This window comes from Triticum aestivum, chromosome 3A (genome assembly GCF_018294505.1).
Source record: "Triticum aestivum cultivar Chinese Spring chromosome 3A, IWGSC CS RefSeq v2.1, whole genome shotgun sequence".
Taxonomy (NCBI): domain Eukaryota; kingdom Viridiplantae; phylum Streptophyta; class Magnoliopsida; order Poales; family Poaceae; genus Triticum; species Triticum aestivum.
The window spans coordinates 9,237,493-9,257,881 of NC_057800.1; the positions used below are offsets into that span (position 1 = coordinate 9,237,493).

Here is a 20,389-nt window from a genome sequence, read left to right on the forward strand (position 1 = left end):
AACACTCAATACCAAGACCCTCCTGGTCCTTGGGTCGGAAAAGAATATCCCATCGCGCGAGACGGTATTTCCTCTTGGCCTCATCTGACTACTAGAAGAATCGAGATATGAAGAAATCAAGGCTCTTCTGCACCCCTTTCGGTATCTCGAAGAACGATAGCAGCAACATCGGCATACTAGTAAGTACCGAGTTAATCAGCACTAGCCGACCTCCATACGACATAAGCTTGCTCTTCCAGCAACTAAGCTTTTTTTCAATCCTATCTTCGATGCACACTTCCATTCTTTATTAGATAACTTACGCTAATGAATCGGTATGCCCAAATAACTGAATGGCAAAGAACCTAATTCACACCCGAACAGTTGTCTATAAGTGTCTTGCTCTTCTTTGGCCTTCCCAAAGCTGAACAACTCGCTCTTGTGAAGGTTTATCTTTAATCGAGACAATTGTTCGAAGAGACATAATATGAGTTTCATATTTCGCGCTTTTGCAATGTCATGTTCCATGAATAAGATAGTGTCATCAGCGTACTATAAAATGGAGACTCCCCCATCGACCAGATGAGGGACTAACCCCTCCACTTGACCGTTTTGCTTAGCCCTGCCAATAAGAATGGTCAACATATCAGCCACTATATTAAATAGAGAGGAGACATGGGATCCCCTTGGCTCAATCCCTTGTGTGTCTGAAAGTAGAGGCCGATATCATCGTTAACCTTGATTCCGACACTACCCTTTTGGACTTGAGAACCCACTTGGTTTCGCCAGACCTCACTAAATACTTTCATGCGCATTGCCTGCTGAAGGAAAGGCCACTTAATTTTATCATTGCCTGCTGAACGGTCGAAGTGTGTATGACATCTTAAGCAAATCTCAAAAAGGCGAGTATGAAATTGTAATTAAACAACCTGGCTAAATGGATAAGATGGCAAAACATATAAACATGTACACTGTAGTGTTTAAGACGTTTTCAATAGTCAAAAAATTGCTTGTTGAGAAGGTATTTCCCTGAGATCCTTTGCTAAGTGTTTCTAGTGTATACAAAAAGTTCTAGTTGTTTCCCGCCTACAATTTCATCATGAAAAATTTGCATGTATGGGTAGAAAAGTGACTTTGCTTACAAAAGGTAAAATGTGGACAAACCCCACTCAGACCACTAGTCTCCACTCAGGAAAGTAAGAGCGACGAATACCTACTCGATTTTTCGCTTTCTGTTGACAAACGGATGACTTTGACCATTAGAGGGGATACGCTTGGGCAAATCAATATGAGATGCTAGGTACCAAAGTCTTGAGCCCATAAGTTAGTGGAGCCTGCCAAGTGATTCTAGCACTTGCAGATTCGCGTGTTGCTCACGTGCAGTTAGGCACTGCTAGTTACCAACAAGCTATATATATATACAGGTGCAAGCATGAAACATTTCTCCACAATCACATATATATATACAGGTGCCCGCGTAATTCACTAAATATCAGTAATTTCAGTAGACACAAATATGCTTATTAGTACATAAGAATTACTTTCAGAATGTATTTTAGAATTTCCAAACTTTCTGCTGAGTTTCAGACGAATTGAGAAGTGAAATAAAGTAAATTTCGACTCTGGGTGTATTTTTTCTAGAACGTAGATTGTTAATGTTGAATTATCAGCAGTACATATCCTCAAGAGCATGAACCACAAATAATTTGTTTATGCACGTTGCTTTAACTATTTTTTTATCCATTTTCTTACATGCTTATCCACAAATAGTTTGTTCATGCATAAACAAGTTTTGAAGCATAATGTATCTCTCATCTGATCCAACTTGTGGAGAAGAAACGAAAAGGAGAAAGGAACAGTCTCTGCATGTTGGTAGCCCCCATCCCTCCTCCCCACCGACCACACACACATGACATGCGGCACTTGTTTGAAATATGAAGTGCAGGGTCGATCATCTGAGGAAGAACAATCACATGTCGACATCGATATTTGTTGACGAGGTTCAACATGAAGGACGGGGCTATGCACCAGGGGTTGCTCACCAAAACGGACCAGGCAGGAGGAGGCCGGGCAGTAGCCTATAGGGCCCAGCAGCGGGATGAATAGACTGATGAGCATCTTGCCCTCCCTGTAAACCCTAACCTTCACCGCCTATATAAGGGGAGGTTGGGGGGCTCACATCGTATCTAATCTTCGAGGAAACAATTCTCTGGCACCATTGTACTCCCTCGCACGAGGTATCCAGCCGCCGGGAATAACAAGAATAAGTAGGATGTACGGTATTACTCCGGAGGCACAAACCTGGGTAACTTGTGCATGCGGGCTGCGTCGCGGTACTTCTCATCTCGTCAGGTACCGTACTGATGGATCTGGCGGTTTCTGCACCATCAGTTGGCGCGCCAGGCACGAGCGATACTGGTCGGAGATCCAGCTGAGGCCGGTAAATTAACGTCGGGCCAAACATTCACCTTCGGCTCTTTCAAGCTAGCGGTTGACAGCTCGGGGCGGCTCTTCGAGGTCAAACCCCCGTCGTTCATTGATCACAAGGAGATACGCAGGAGCCGCCGCCCCGCAAGGAGAAAGCTGGGTCTTCTTCAACCCACCAGCCCTCCCATGTGTCCATCGTAAATATGATCTTCCCGGCAATAGGGGCGCGCCAGAACCAAAAGCTCACGCATCGCACGATCTACGCAATGGAGTCGGTGTCCCGCGAGCTCCTTGCATGGTCAGGCGAAACGTTAACGTTCAACGGAAACGACCACACTGAAAACAACCCTTACACTGGCAAGCATGCCCTAGTGGTAGATCCAATCGTCGGGGCCTGGCGCCTACCACGCGTCCTGATGGACGGAGGCAGTGGCCTCAACATAATCTTACCTGACACTCTAGCCAAAATGGGTATCTCCTTGTTTGGATTTGAGGAATCGGATGCAGGTTTCCTTGGTTTCTTGCCAGGCCGCCCCGTTTGTTGCCCCCTAGGGCGGATCGAGTTGGAGGTTTGTCTTCGGGGATGAAGATAACTTATGATCTGTGCGACTTCAGTTCGAGGTCGCCCCTTTCCACGGCGGCTACAATGCAATCTTTGGCTGACCGGCAGATGTGAAATTCATGGCAGTGCCATCATAAGTATTGAGTATAATGTATATTAGGAAGTATAAGATAGACTAGGATTTGTTTCTATCTTGTCTTGTACTTCAAGTTGGTCATTGTATTCCTATATATATGCCCACAAGGCTCAATCAATACAACAACTATTCCATCAATTCCTCTCCCCCTTCTAACATGGTATCTGTCGCAAGTCGATTCTAAACCCTAGCCACCGCCGCTTCCGCATCCGCACGTCGTCCACGGGGCGGTCGGCCTCCATTACCGCCACCGGGGGACGCGCCACCCGTACATAGGGTTCGTCCGCAGGTCGTATTGATCGGCTGCCCTAGAGAGTCTTTTCCCCGAGCCTTGCTCCGGGGTTTTCTCTTTCCCGCCGGTCATCTTGATCACGCGGTTTCTTTTTGGTTTTCCGATCTATTATTGATCGGTTTGCGTCGCCCACCGCCGTCATCAACCCCGTGCGCCTCTACTCTGACCCCGGTGTGGCCAGCCGGCCTCTCCTCCGACCCGGCGGCCACGCGCGTCGAGGTGGCCCGTCAGGGCCAGCCGCCGTCCGCGCGTTGGTCCGTCCGTCGCCCTGCACCGGCCGTCACCGCCCTGCTCTGACCTAGATACCTGCATCGCCCCGACCCGGCGGCCTCGCGTCATGCGACGGCCAATCATAGCCATCGCTCGCGCGTCGGCCCGCCCATCGATCCACATCACCCACCTCCACCGCGTCTGCACGGCGGCCTGGCGGTCTACCTCGCCGACATCGTCCTCGGCTGCGTCGGGACGGCTGCGTCGGCTGCCTCAACTCGGGCGCCGCTGCTCCGTTGGTCGCTCGGGCCTCACTGCCCGGGTGCCGGCGTTGCTTTGGCAGCCCTGGTGCTGGTGCTGACAAGCTCGTCCGCACGACGTCCCACGCCGTCCGTCGTCGCCGGCTTCATCTCGGACTTTGCCGCCACCATGCCTCCACCACGCCTCCACCGAACGGCGTCCCTGACCTCGCGCGCGATCAGCTTGATCACCCGCTCGCCGCTGCGATCTGCCTCATCTACGCCGCGCGACCGACCTGGCCCGTCGGTTACGCGCGCCTCCGCAGGTCCCGTGAAGATCGTCCCCGAGTTCAGCGCGCCTCTTCACTGATCGAGCACCGGGCTGCCGCTACGTCGCCCCATTGGGCCGCATCGCTGCCGCCCCGTGGTTCTCCTCGCGGCTGCATTGGCTCGTGTGTTGCCCCTTCGGGCCGTAGTGTCGTGATACGCGGTCCCCGCCGCCGCCCCGAGGCCGTCCCCGCAGTTGCACTGACTCGCGAACCACCGTTGTGTCGCCCCTTCGGGTCGCAGCGTCGCGGCCCGCGGTCCCCGCCGTTGCCCCGACCCGCATGCCGCCGCCGCGTCGCCCCTTCGGGTCGTAGCGCCGCGGCCCGCGGTCTGCTCTGCCGTCACCGCGCGTCGACCTCCCGTGGTATGCACCGCGTCGTCTTTCTTGGCGCAGGAACACCACCGTCCGCGCCGGTCTTCGTCTCCCTGACAGGGTTCTTCGCCTACTTCGAGCACCGCCGCCACACTCCTAACCTAGCCGCCGCCGCCGTCAGGCCGCCGCTGCCGCTCTTCTTTGACCGCCGCCGCCGCTACCTTCGTAGCCGCTGCCGCCGCCCGTCCACCCCCTTCGTCTTCGTCCAAGCACCAGCCGTCGCCAGCGTCGCCGTCATCTACCCCGACCACTTCGTCTACTCCGACCACCATTGGTGACATCGGCCCCGTGCTGATGGACGCCGCAATCGTCGTCGAGTTCTTCTCTGTTGGCCCCTCCGACTTCCCCGACATGGCGTACTACTCGTGCTGGTCCCTCGTCTACGCATGCCCGATGCTGGCAACACCGATGTGTGCCTTCATCTACGACGTGTCCCCGGGCCTGGCAAGCCTGGTCGGCGCTTCGTCAACTTTTTTTTCGTCCGTCTATGCATGCCCGGTGCTGGCAACACCGGTGCGTGCCTTCGTCCATGATGTGTCCCCGGGCTTGGCAAACCCGACGCGACGCGTCGTCAACAAGATTTTCTTCTCGGCGCACCCCTACTTCGACACCACTGCGCCCATGCTAACTCGGCGCCCTCTTGCGCCCGCGGCTCCACGGCGACTACCTCGACACCGGCCACCCCGACTCGACATCGACCACGGCATTCTTCGCACGGCTACCTCGACCACGGCTCCACCACTTTAACGCCCTCTATGCGGCTATATCTCCCACGTGTCGAAGCACGACTTAGAGGCATAACCGCATTGAAAGCAATGTCGCAAGTGAGGTAATCTTCACACAACCCATGTAATACATAAGGGAAAGAGATACATAGTTGGCTTACAATCACCACTTCACACAATTACATGAATAAAGCATTACATCATCCAAATACAATCAGGACCCGACTATGGAGCCAAAATAAAAGAAGAACCCCAAATGCGACAAAGGTCCCCGATCGACCCCAACTGGGCTCCACTACTGATCAACTAGAACGAAACAACACAAAGGACAAGATCTTCATCGAGCTCCTCCTGAGCTTGGTTGCGTCATCTGCAAGGGCTCATCAGCACTTGCAAGCTGGTTTTGGAAGTATCTGTGAGTCACGGGGACTCAGCAATCTCACACCCTCGCGATCAAGACTATTTAAGCTTATGGGTAAGGTAAAAGGTATGAGGTGGAGCTGCAGCAAGCGACTAGCATATATGGTGGCTAACATACGCGAATGAGAGTGAGAAGAGAAAGCAAAGCACGTTCGAGAAAGTATGATTAAGAAGTGATCCTAAAACAACCTACGTCAAGCATAACTCCAACACCGTGTTCACTTCCCGGACTCCGCCGGAAAGAGACCATCACGGTTACACACGCGGTTGATGCATTTTAATTAAGGTCAACTTCAGGTTTTCTACAACCGGACATTAACAAATTCCCATCTGCCCATAACCGCGGGCACGGCTTTCGTAAGTTCAAATCCCTGCAGGGGTGTCCCAACTTAGCCCATCACAAGCTCTCACGGTCAACGAAGGATATTCCTTCTAGCGGGAAGACCCGATCAGACTCGGAATCCCGGTTACAAGACATTTCGACAAGGTAAAACTAAACCAGCAACACCGCCCAAATGTGCCGACAAATCCCGATAGGAGCTGCACATATCTTTTTCTCAGGGCACACCGGATTGTCTTAACTTCCGGTAGGCCATCCCAGAGTTGCCCCTGGTGGCCACCGGCGGCTGACAAGTTGGACCAACACTTAGAGGAGCACTGGCCCGGGGGGGTAAAATAATGATGACCCTCAGGAGCGCGACTCCCAAGAGAAAAGAAAAGGCTAGGTGCCAAATGGTAAAACCAATGTTGGGCATTGCTGGAGGAGTTTTACTCAAGGCAAACTGTCAAGGGGTTCCCATTATTACCCAACCGCGTAAGGAACGCAAAAACCGGGAACATAATACCGATATGACGGAAACTAGGGCGGCAAGAGTGGAACAAAACACCAGGCATAAGGCCGAGCCTTCCACCCTTTACCAAGTATATAGATGCATTAATTAAATAAGATATATTGTGATATCCCAACAAGTCAAACATGTTCCAACAAGGAACAACATCTCCATGTTCCAACAAGGAACAAACTTCAATCTTCACCTGCAACTAACAACGCTATAAGAGGGGCTGAGCAAAGCGGTAACATAGCCAAACAACGGTTTGCTAGGACAAGGTGGGTTAGAGGCTTGGCTTAACAATATGGGAGGCATGATAAGCAAGTGGTAGGTATCGCAACATAGGCATAGCAAAAGAGCGAGCAACTAGCAAGCAAAGATAGAAGTGATTTCGAGGGTATGATCATCTTGCCTGAAATCCCGCAAGGAAGAAGAACGAGTCCATGAAGAAGACAAACAGACGTAGACAAACGGGTCCTCACAAACGCGACGTTATCGGAACCAACCCGAAGAAGAAACACCAGAAAGAAGCACACAACACAGTAAACAATCATCACAAAGCATGTCACGATGCGCAAAGCAATATGATGCATGTCCAGTTTAAAGAAGCATGGCATGGCAAAGTGCACAAACAACCCTACAAATTAAGTGGAGCTCAATATGCAACCCCGTTCCATATTGACGAAACACCACATTCAAGTTATTTAGTTCGATCTCATTTATGTACCCAACAATATTAAATGTGGTTAAACATGGCAAGAGGGTGAAGCATGATGAAACTATCTAATCTAGGCAAGTTTAAATGAGCCGGAACAACAAAACAACAAGTCCGGAAACTCCTCATATGCATATATTAGGTTTGGTACTGTTCTGCCCTAAACATAATTTTAGAGCTATTAAACATGCAAAACAAGCACACCATGTTAAACTAGGCATTTTTCCACCCCATTTACATATAAAGTTTATTAAGTTCGGAGCTACGGTTAAATAGTTATGAAATAAATCATCTTAACATGGCATAGGAGCAAATTTAACCAAACAGCATTTTAAACATTTCAAACATGGATGAAAGTTGCATATTATTAAACTAGACAAAATTCTAAGCAACTTTCATATATAAATTGTTTTAATCCGATGCACGGTTATTAAGTTATTATATGCATGAAGTTTAGGGGCTATCTGTAAAACCGTAAACTCTGGATAATTACTAAAATCACTGGACAGGAAAAAAAAACATAGCGGGCTGGATCTCGCTGGACCAACCGAAACAGGCGCTGGGGAAGGCTGCACACCCATGGCCCCCTTGGGTCGGCAGGAAAAATAGAGGCATGGCGCTGGGCCTGAAGGCGATGCAAAGGGCCCATATGCACTACCGCTCGTCCTCCCCGCTCGAGCGGGCGCAGAAAACAGAGGAGGCGGCGCACGGCATGGCAGCGTTCATCGACGGGTCCCCGGGGCGCGGACGAGCAAGGAGATGACTGGAGGAGGTAGATCCGAGCACGGGACAACAAGGGCAACCGGATCCGGGGCGGAGATGGCCGGCGGCGTCGACCTGCGAAGGGCACATAGAGAGAGAGTCCATGAGAGAGCAGAGAGACGGAGAGGGAGTGACGAAGAGAGAGGAGGGCAGGGAAGGCGGCCCGGTTCTGGTGGTGCTCCGACGGCGCGGTCAACGGGCAGGAGAGGCGGGGTCGACCGGCTGCTGCGGTGATGTTCACGGCGGCTCCTGCGGGTAACACACATCGAGAAAGAGAGAGAGGGATCAGAGAACGGAAGGAGAAGTGAGCCAGGGAGGAAGGGAAAGAAAATGGCGTGCGACAGGGCTGGCCTGGCGATGGCTCTGCAGCTGCTGCTCGCCGGTGGCTCGGTGTCAAAGCCGACAGGAACGAGGTGCTCGGGGAGCCCCTCGGGCGCGAGAGGAGGCCGGAGTCTCGGGGTCGAGCTCCTCTCGAACGGAGCGAGGCTACTGTGATTGATTTAGAAGGGATCGGGAGGAGGCACACTGGTTGGGTGGAGAGATCGGGAGGGATCGATGGATTGGATCGATGGGGAAAACGAGGAAGGTGGCGGCGGCATGGGGATTGATGGATGGGACAGCTCCCCTAGGTTTTAGGGTTTAGTCTTTAAATAACAAGTGAATTTTGGGTAGGGGTATTTGGTCCCTCCGATGAAATCGGACGGACCTAGATAAATAGGCTAGGGAGACCAAACAAACAAAACGGAGACGTTTTGTAGATGTTTGGGGATGATCCGGACACAACAGTGGCGACACCCCGGGTCGGGTCCGGGACAACTTTCGGACGCTCACGTGAGGGGTTCGATGCACTGTGCAGAGAGGGTTTCGGACCGTGCGGTCGCATCGGACAACTCCGGAAGCGAAGAGGGGAAGGAGGATGGACTAGGTGGGCTGTGGCGAGACTGCGAGGGGGAGAAGAGAGAGAGAGGGCCCGGCATCTGTTTCCGGAGACCGAAAGCGTCCGACGTTAGACCGGCTATAATGCCGCTATAGTTATCCGTTGGGGCATCAAACGATCTCTGAATGCGATGAAACTTGACAGACGGTCTATCTACACTATAATAAGACCACACGTCAACTCTCATCCCATTCCGAGAACATTTTCTGGCCACTTATAAAATAATATTTCGGACATGCCGCGGGCGCGTGCAAGTGTGGCTGGGCTCAGAACGGACAACAGAAAGAACTGGGAGATCCGGACGGATGCAAGTTTTGAAAAAACATGATGATGCAATGCACATGATGACAAGATGAAATGCAACACACAAGCAAATGACATGGCAATGACAACGAATAACTGGAAGACACCTGGCACATCGGTCTCGGGGCGTTACAACACTCCACCACTACGAGAAGATCTCGTCCCAAGATCTAGAATGGCACCAGAGGGAAAACAGAAGAGAAAGAGAAGAGGTAAAACTAAGTTGCTTCTTGACAAACGAGTGAAACCAAAGAACCTTGAAAAGGTTAAGCCATTTCGAGAAAAGAATACAACGGAGATGAGCGAAGTTGAAAAAAATCCGTTAGAAAAGAGAAACAAGGAAGAACAACTTCGTATAGCACTCCGTTTGAAAAGAGATGCAAAACTTGATAGGATGAAAAGGATTTGAGCAAAGGGGCACAACATTCCGGTTAAATGGGTAAGCACTAAAAGAACACCATCTGAGATGATGAGAGAAAAGAGCAACATCACAACGCCTCCGGAAGAAAAGAGAGGACGGAATGGAATGAATGGAGGAGAAAACAATATCTTCTACCTCAAATGAGCTTGGAAGCATCTTTAGGAGAAGGGTCGAACGGAGTTGTTGGGAAAAACCAACAACAAAGAGAGTAAGCTTGTAGTGGGCTTATGGAGAACAACTCAAAACTATGAGGTGAAATTCTGCCACTCACGGAAAAAAAAGAATTGGATTGATATGAACAAGAAGACGAGAAAACTTGTTCACCAGAAGGATAAAAGAAGAAATTGGATCATTTATAAGCACCATAGATAGCAAGAATCCTTAGGGAAGGCTTTAGGTGAAATATAACCCCAGATAACTCCAATGACGAGATGATGGATTTAAAATATCTCATTCTTAACAACATGGGAATCATGAGACATGAACTCAAATTATCAAGAATGACATAATACCACCTCGAATGGTACGGTTGAAAGAATTGCACTCCAGATTGCAAGATGTAGAATGTTTGAGCTCCTTAGAAACGAATCTCGATGAAAAACTTCGAGAAGGAATTAAATCCTTGATGAACCATCATGTAGAACCTTCATGAAGAACTCCGGTAAAAGAAATGAATAAAAAGAAAGAGAAGTTGAAAACTGAAGGTGAAACCTTGCAATGATTAGATGGATCTTCGTGATGAGATAAAGCGGAAAAACTGGAACTCTGGAAAAAAAGAAGAACAAAAGAGATCAAGAATTTGATGAACCTCCGGAATAAGGAATTAATCACTTGGATGGAACAAGAATAAGAATTACGTTATGCGTATCCTTCACCAATTTTAATTGATGACAAGCAACGGATAGCATACAACTTATTCCGTTAGAAAGGATTAAGAGAGATATAAATTAAACTTGAGAAAAGGCTTCAACGAACCACCGTTAGGATTTGAAAGAACGAATGAATTGATATGATAATCAAGGAAGAGAAAACTCTTGAATGAACCACCGTAAGAATTGAAAAAAATGAACGAAGAAAGGATAATGAAACACCGGGTAAGAATTAGCAAATGAACGAAGATACATGAGAGGGTTTAGATATAAGAGAACAAAGAGATCAAGAACTGATTAGAGAATATTTGAAAGGAGCACCGGTAGGTTTTAGAGTATGAGAGCTGAAAGCTGGAATTAATAATTCTTAGATGATGGGCTCCGGATAAACAAACTGAGAAGACTCTTGAATTGCTCCGGAAGGGTGAAAATAATTCTCACAACCGAAAATAATTATGAGAGGGTGGCAACAAACTAGAGCCATGAATCTTGAACAGAATGGAGCAAGATTGAGAGAAAAATCTTCTTCGTCTTCAAAATCTGAGAATTACGACGAGAAACACCACCATGAATTATTTAGAAACTCCGGAAGAGTCAAAACGAAGAGGTTGAGCCAACGATGAAAATAATTTGAAAGATCTTGGAGAAAGGCACTTGACTGATGAAAATCATTCTTACGTCAAACTTCGAAAAGAATTTGAGAATACCTCCGGGAAAATAAGAAGAGTCAGGTAAGATCCTGGGAATAGACCTGTGGGTTAGGGCCCACTCGAAAGAAAACACCATTGATATGATTACTTGACAAAGGAGATAGCACCGGTTGAATAAAATAGCTTGAATGAGATAACAACCTCAAAAGAGCTTGAAAGGATTACAAAAGCAGAGTGGAAACACGAATCTTTGAGATATCTTGAGCACTCCAGAACAATAGAATAACGAGCATGGAATGACTGAATATAAGGTGCACCAGCATGAGAAGGCATTTGAAACGAGGAAAAAGGGATATGATCAACACCAAGGCTAGAATTGGTTCCACCGGAGAAGAAAAGGAATGAGGAATGACGAACTTGAAGCTCCGTTAGAATCTTCATGAGAATCACCGGATAAGAATATTGAAAGAAAAGAATGAAGAGACTTCACATGGATAAGATGGACACTTGATTACGAAATCTGAGTCCTTGAAGGAAAACAAGGGAGGGAGGGTGGGAAAAACAAAGACAATTTGGAATGGATGAAACGAACATTGTTGAGAAGAACTGATACTTGATCTAGTGGATGTTGAAATGATCGGATCCACTTGAAGAGAAAACACGCCGGTTGAAAAGGATTGGAAAGACAATCTTGATGATCAAGAAGGATTGGTATCCGCATCGGAGTATGAGAACACCGTTTAGAAAAGGTATGGAATCAACATTTGACTTCGAAGCAACTCGAATACCACAACTCAAAATAAAACAAAGTATTGGCTTGCATTATAAGCCGGAACAAACATATGATAGAGATTTCGTCCGAAGTTTTCGTGGTGGGGCCTACACGGGCTCGATCGTACAGCACCATCATGTACAAGGCAGTGCACATGACATACGAAGCGTCCCCGAGTCGGCATAGCCAAGGACTCTTTAAGACACAACGAGACCACTGTAAAACCAACCGTGAATAGGCGGACCACTAGACGTCGAACCCCAATTTCATATCATACATCTGTCGGAAAGATATCCTAAGAGCTACTTGAATTCCCACTTATAAACTCCCGAAATTTTCCGGTTATGCAATCGGGTGTTGGGGATACAGGGGAAGCATAATATCTCACCCAAAACTAGCAAGTCCTACATCCAGCTGTATCCATCCTTCAACACATAACCAAGAAACCTTCGGAAATCATCTACCTCAACCTTCGAAAAGCATCTGTTATACAAGTTATGGCAATACTTCTGAACTCCCGCCCCAGTACTGGGTGGCGTTGAGGTTATCTCACCAACAACTCCATAAAAGAGATTTTCGATGTCGGTGAACTAAACTCAGGTATTCCAGAACTGCAACGATAAAATTGTGACGACAACACCTCGGAGCTCAACTCCCCGGGACACTGCCACAAAACCCCTGACAGGAGGCACCAAGACAATGTTCTCGTCACAAAACCATCGAAACGATTCCAAGATACCCGCGTGATCCTAAATTTTTTTTAGTGAAATTTGAGAAGAGAAGAGTCAAAACTCTACGTCAGGATGCCTTACCAGAGCGATGAGGAGACTGGGAAGTAAAAATAATTCCTAAACTCTCCGATATATATAATTCCTAAATGACTCAAAACATTTTTCTAGACACAACTCGACTGCTAAAAACGATCAAGCAATGGGGGCTCCTAAGGTCGGGGAAGGCTCTGATTACCAACTTGTAACGTCCTCGATGCGGCTATATCTCCCACGTGTCGAAGCACGACTTAGAGGCATAACCGCATTGAAAGCAATGTCGCAAGTGAGGTAATCTTCACACAACCCATGTAATACATAAGGGACAGAGATACATAGTTGTCTTACAATCACCACTTCACACAATTACATGAATAAAGCATTACATCATCCAAATACAATTAGGACCCGACTATGGAGCCAAAATAAAAGAAGAACCCCAAATGCGACAAAGGTCCCCGATCGACCCCAACTGGTCTCCACTACTGATCAACTAGAACGAAACAACACAAAGGACAAGATCTTCATCGAGCTCCTCCTGAGCTTGGTTGCATCATCTGCAAGGGCTCATCGGCACCTGCAAGCTGGTTTTGGAAGTATCTGTGAGTCACGGGAACTCAGCAATCTCACACCCTCGCGATAAAGACTATTTAAGCTTATGGGTAAGGTAAAAGGTATGAGGTGGAGCTGCAGCAAGCGACTAGCATATATGGTGGCTAACATACGCGAATGAGAGCGAGAAGAGAAAGCAAAGCACGTTCTAGAAAGTATGATCAAGAAGTGATCCTAAAACAACCTACGTCAAGCATAACTCCAACACCGTGTTCACTTCCAGGACTCCGCCGGAAAGAGACCATCACGGTTACACACGCGGTTGATGCATTTTAATTAAGGTCAACTTCAGGTTTTCTACAACCGGACATTAACAAATTCCCATCTGCCCATAACCGCGGGCACGGCTTTCGTAAGTTCAAATCCCTGCAGGGGTGTCCCAACTTAGCCCATCACAAGCTCTCACGGTCAACAAAGGATATTCCTTCTAGCGGGAAGACCCGATCAGACTCGGAATCCCGGTTACAAGACATTTCGACAAGGTAAAACTAAACCAGCAACACCGCCCGAATGTGCCGACAAATCCCGATAGCAGCTGCACATATATCTTTCTCAGGGCACACCGGATTGTCTTAACTTCCGATAGGCCAGCCCAGAGTTGCCCCTGGTGGCCACCGGCGGCTGACAAGTTGGACCAACACTTAGAGGAGCACTGGCCCAGGGGGGGTAAAATAATGATGACCCTCAGGAGCGCGACTCCCAAGAGAAAAGAAAAGGCTAGGTGCCAAATGGTAAAACCAATGTTGGGCATTGCTGGAGGAGTTTTACTCAAGGCGAACTGTCAAGGGGTTCCCATTATTACCCAACCGCGTAAGGAACGCAAAAACCGGGAACATAACACCGATATGACGGAAACTAGGGCGGCAAGAGTGGAACAAAACACCAGGCATAAGGCCGAGCCTTCCACCCTTTACCAAGTATATAGATGCATTAATTAAATAAGATATATTGTGATATCCCAACAAGTCAAACATGTTCCAACAAGGAACGACATCTCCATGTTCCAACAAGGAACAAACTTCAATCTTCACCTGCAACTAATAACGCTATAAGAGGGGCTGAGCAAAGCGGTAACATAGCCAAACAACGGTTTGCTAGGACAAGGTGGGTTAGAGGCTTGGCTTAACAATATGGGAGGCATGATAAGCAAGTGGTAGGTATCGCAGCATAGGCACAGCAAAAGAGCGAGCAACTAGCAAGCAAAGATAGAAGTGATTTTGAGGGTATGGTCATCTTGCCTGAAATCTCGCAAGGAAGAAGAACGAGTCCATGAAGAAGGCAAACGGACGTAGACGAACGGGTCCTCACAAACGCGACGTTATCGGAACCAACCCGAAGAAGCAACACCGGAAAGAAGCACACAACACAGTAAACAATCATCACAAAGCATGGCACGATGCGCAAACAAATATGATGCATGTCTGGTTTAAAGAAGCATGGCATGGCAAAGTGCACAAACAACCCTACAAATTAAGTGGAGCTCAATATGCAACCCCGTTCCATATTGACTAAACACCACATTCAAGTTATTTAGTTCGATCTCGTTTATGTACCCAACAATATTAAATGTGGTTAAACATGGCAAGAGGGTGAAGCATGATGAAACTATCTAATCTAGGCAAGTTTAAATGAGGTCGGAACAACAAAACAACAAGTCTGGAAACTCCTCATATGCATATATTAGGTTTGGTACTGTTCTGCCCTAAACATAATTTTAGTGTTATTAAACATGCAAAACAAGCACACCATGTTAAACTAGGCATTTTTCCACCCCATTTACATATAATGTTTATTCAGTTCGGAGCTACAGTTAAATACTTATGAAATAAATCATCTTAACATGGCATAGGAGCAAATTTAACCAAACAGCATTTTAAACATTTCAAACATGGATGAAAGTTGCATATTATTAAACTAGACAAAATTCTAAGCAACTTTCATATATAAATTGTTTTAATCCGATGCACGGTTATTAAGTTATTATATGCATGAAGTTTAGGGCCTATCTGTAAAATCGTAAACTCTGGATAATTACTAAAATCACTGGACAGGAAAAAAAACATAGCGGGCTGGATCTGGCTGGCCCAACCGAAACAGGCGCTGGGGAAGGCTGCACACCCATGGGCCCCTTGGGTCGGTAGGAAAAATAGAGGAGACATGGCGCTGGGCCTGAAGGCGATGCAAAGGGCCCATATGCACTACCGCTCGTCCTCCCCGCTCGAGCGGGCGCAGAAAATAGAGGAGGTGGCGCACGGCATGGCAGCATTCATCGACGGGTCCCCGGGGCGCGGACCAGCAAGGAGATGACTGGAGGAGGTAGATCCGAGCACGGGACGACAAGGGCAACCGGATCCGGGGCGGAGATGGCCGGCGGCGTCGACCTACGAAGGGCACAGAGAGAGAGGCCATGAGAGAGCAGAGAGACGGAGAGGGAGTGACGAAGAGAGGGGAGGGCAGGGAAGGCGGCCCGGTTCTGGTGGTGCTCCGACGGCGCGGTCAACGGGCAGGAGAGGCGGGGTCGACCGGCTGCTGCGGTGATGTTCACGGCGGCTCCTGCGGGCAACACACATCGAGAAAGAGAGAGAGGGATCAGAGAACGGAAGGAGAAGCGAGCCAGGGAGGAAGGGAAAGAAAATGGCGCGCGACGGGGCTGGCCTGGCGATGGCTCTGCAGCTGCTGCTCGACGGTGGCTCGGTGTCAAAGCCGACAGGAACGAGGTGCTCGGGGAGCCCCTCGGACGCGAGACGAGGCTGGAGTCTCGGGGTCGAGCTCCTCTCGAACGGAGCGAGGCTACTGCGATTGATTTGGAAGGGATCGGGAGGAGGCTCACTGGTTGGGTGGAGAGATTGGGAGGGATCGATGGATTGGATCGATGGGGAAAATGAGGAAGGTGGCGGCAGCATGGGGATTGATGGATGGGACAGCTCCCCTAGGTTTTAGGGTTTGGTCTTTAAATAACAAGTGAATTTTGGGTAGGGGTATTTGGTCCCTCCGATTAAATCGGACGGTCCTAGATAAATAGGCTAGGGAGACCAAACAAAGAAAACGAAGACGTTTTGTAGATGTTTGGGATGATCCGGACACAACGGTGGCGACACCCCGGGTCGGGTCCGGGACAACTTTCGGACGCTCACGTGAGGGGTTCGATGCACTGTGTAGAGAGGGTTTCGGACCGTGCGTTCGCATCGGACAACTCCGGAAGCGAAGAGGGGAAGGAGGATGGACTAGGTGGGCTGTGGTGAAACTGCGAGGGGGAGAAGAGAGAGAGAGGGCCCGGCATCTATTTCCGGAGACCGAAAACGTCCGACGTTAGACCGGCTATAATGCCGCTATAGTTATCCGTTGGGGCATCAAACGATCTTCGAATGCGATGAAACTTGACAGACGGTCTATCTACACTATAATAAGACCACACGTCAACTCTCATCCCATTCCGAGAACATTTTCCGGCCACTTATAAAATAATATTTCGGACATGTTGCGGGCGCGTGCAAGTGTGGCTGGGCTCAGAACGGACAACAGAAAGAACTGGGAGATCCGGACGGATGCAAGTTTTGAAAAAAATGATGATGCAATGCACATGATGACAAGATGAAATGCAACACGCAAGCAAATGACATGGCAATGACAACGAATAACTGGAAGACACCTGGCACATCGGTCTCGGGGCGTTACAACCACCCACGCTCTCGGCTACATCGACAAATGGCACAAAGGGCTATCGCCTTGCTTGAGCAACCTCGTCGGTTTTCACTCCAGCCACGACTCCGCGATGCATCGACCGTTACGACTGTGGGGGGCTGTCCGTCGGTTTCCCTTCGGATTCTTCTCCAGTCTCACCGTCTGCGTCGCTACCGTTGTGACCCCGGGGGATGTTGAGTATAATGTATATTAGGATGTATAGGATAGACTAGGATTTGTTCCTACCCTTGTCTTGTACTCCAAGTTGGTCATTATATACTAGCACACATGCCCGTGCATTGCAACGGGATAATAAAATTATATGCATCTGACTCGATATAAGAATGGATCAAGACCCCCACATGTCTGTATTCTCTAGGTCAACATGACACCCTTTAATTAGAGCCAAACAACTATATTCTCTTTTGTTGGAATATGCCCAAAATTTCCTTCAATTATAGATAACCAGCACATTTTGTTTTATTTGCACATGGAAGCTACCAAACGTCAATAATTTATGGTGTCCCTTATTCTTGACAAACCGACTTAGCTCGATATGTCGGATGCAGCGCAGGCCAAGTATGGGAGTGATCGAACTCACGACCTCAAAGACCTGACCACATGTTGCTAGCCACTCAAACAAACGCATACTCCAATGGTCAGCGTGAATATTTAAGAATATAAAGCAATGTCCGATTTGAAACATTTTGTTCATTTTCTGAACTTTTCAAAAAATGATAACTATGAATTGCTTAATGTACTTGGCAACATGCACAATTTAAAAAAACCATACAATTAAAAAAACACGAACAAAAAATTTGAATGGAACATTTTTTAAATTCATAAACATTTCTTAAAACATGAAGCTGTTTATAAAAATACGAAGATTTTTTCATTTGTGAACAAGTTTTGCAAATGGGAACATGTTTTGAACGTTCAGAAGTAAAATATAGAAAATGTGCTTTCAATGCAAAAAATATTTTCAATTTTTGAACAATCACTAAAACAATAATATTTTTCAAGTTTGTAACGTTTTCTAAATACAGTTTTTAAATCTTGAACAAAATTGGAAAACCCAAAACATTTTTTTAATTGTAATGATCAAAACTTTAAAATTGCAAACATTTTTAAAATAGGAACACAATTTAGAATTCGTAACATGAACTTCGTAATATACTTGGCAGCATGAACAATTTTCTAAATAACGAATAGTTTTTTTAACTTCCATACATTTTAAAAAAAACAAGAAAAAAAGGTTTAAACGGAACCTTTTTAAAACATGAACCTTTTTAAAAAAATTCACAAAAAATTCTTTAAAACATGAACCTTTTTAAAAAATACGACCATTTTTAAGTTTTGAACAAATTTTGAAAACAGGAACATATTTTGAACATTCAGAAGAATTTTAGAAAATTTGTTTCTTTAATGTAAACATTATTTTCAATTTATGAACATATCGGTAAACCACGAATATTTTTCGAATGTGGAACATTTTTCAAATGCATTTTATTAAATATTGAGCAATTCTAAAAAATACACACATTTAAAAAAATGGGATTAATTTTTAAAATTCTGAAAAATTTGAACAACAAAGAAATCCCAAACATTTTCTAAAATATGAACACATTTTTGGAATTCGAAATTTTTGCTGGAAAATAGAATAAGTGAAATTCTGAAATTTTTGAAAATTTCGAATTTCAGAAAAAAAAGGAAAAATAAACTTGAAATAGGAAAAATAAAAAAGAAACGGAAAATAGAAAGAGAGAAACAGAAGAAGAAAAATAGAAGCAAAACATAGAGAAAATGGGTGGCCCAGTCTTTACGACTTGTGCGTATGTTAAACTATCTACCGCCCTGTGCGGGAAATAGGTTTACTTATTGCTGCGTGTGCAGGAGAAAATGGGATGACCTTACTGGGTCGTAGCGCGGGCGGCCCTTGTACATTATTCTAGACAAATCTTTTTCTTTTGCTAACATACGGACGTACAAAAATTTAGTACCACCTCGTATAGAAAAAAGAAATCTTTTGGCGGTGAACGGATGAAATAATTGGAGAAACGCACCTTGCTTTATTAGTAGGTATAGATATAGATATAGAGGTATAGATATATATGCTCACGAGGCTCAAGCAATACAACAGCTATTCCACCAATCCTCTCTCTCCCTTCTAACAATAAGCATACCTACAGGCTACAGTTGAAGATACCATGTCCAAACGGCACTGTAACAGTCTATGGGAATCCAGAAAGACAGTTCAAAGCAGAGTAGAGATCGCAAATGTGTTAGCAATTTATCAAATTTTACATGCAGAGCACAATGCCATATGTTTGCTTTGAAAAAGGTATGTCTGTGTCTGAAGTTGGAACAAAACTTTTTGACAAGAGAATTGATCTCTAGGTCCAAACTTTCACTTATTTACTTTCAATATATTCAGAATTCGGTGTCATATGATCTTTTCAAATCTACAAGCCATTGTAGTGAAAATTATCTGGTACAGCGAATGACACTGGTTGTCAATATATCTAGACATCAAAATCCATTTGTCCAAGTTTTTCAGGAAAAAAACAGAACTTTGGTTCAAAATTTCTCATATTTATTCTATATATATTGTGAATACACAAATAAAAAAAAACAGTAGCATTGGCAGCATAGTCAGATCATCCGATGGGCAATCAAGGAAGGATAGTCACACGACCCAGCCCAAGCTAGCTGCTGAGTGGGGTTTCTGTGTGTCGACCTTAAATCCTACTCGTGGTTGTGCTACATTTGGTCATGATGCCATGTTTAGTTTTTGTGTGTCGACCTTCATTCTTATTTGTACGTTGTGATGCGTGGGCTGGAAACGCATGGAACCGACATGTGTGTGTGGCGGAAGGCAAGGTGAGAGGTCTACGGTCAGGAACCCGCCATAAAGAGAAGACAGAAGACGAGGTGCCAGCGCATAGCGCAGCCATCACACTCGTAATTTTTCCGTGAAATTGTGTTGACGATATTGCACACAATTCTTTGAGGGCAACAATGTGCAATGGATCATCTCATTGCACACGAATCGTATCGCTGAACCATGTGCACTCGATCGCACATGGTTGTGCAATGAGTTTATCAACCGCCACATGGTTGGGTTTGTGGCGCACGGTTTACATTTCTATTACGCATGAATAACAAGTAGACTTCCCTTGGAGGATCGGTATTGACCATACGTGCATTATATGTATTTGATTGAAAGCCGTGCACAATGCATAGACTTCCCTTAAAAAAGGTACAACTTGGACAAATCCCACTCGGGAAGCATGCATGAATTGTGTATTAGAAAGCAGTGAGTTAATACCTACTTGTGCACATTTCTACCCGTACTTTGTTACTAGAAGGCCGACTTTGAC

The 20,389-nt window shown here is 46.5% G+C and overlaps 1 protein-coding gene across 1 annotated transcript in view; it reads left to right on the plus strand.

Moving 5' to 3' along the window:
- The window catches only part of LOC123056578 (expansin-B7-like), a 57,393-nt gene that overhangs the window by 32,839 nt on the left and 4,165 nt on the right, over positions 1–20,389 (plus strand). Inside the window, exon 3 of the mRNA XM_044479931.1 lies at positions 2,710–2,722. Within this exon, the coding sequence (XP_044335866.1) occupies positions 2,710–2,722 (13 nt within the window). The remainder of the gene's footprint in view (positions 1–2,709; positions 2,723–20,389) is intronic.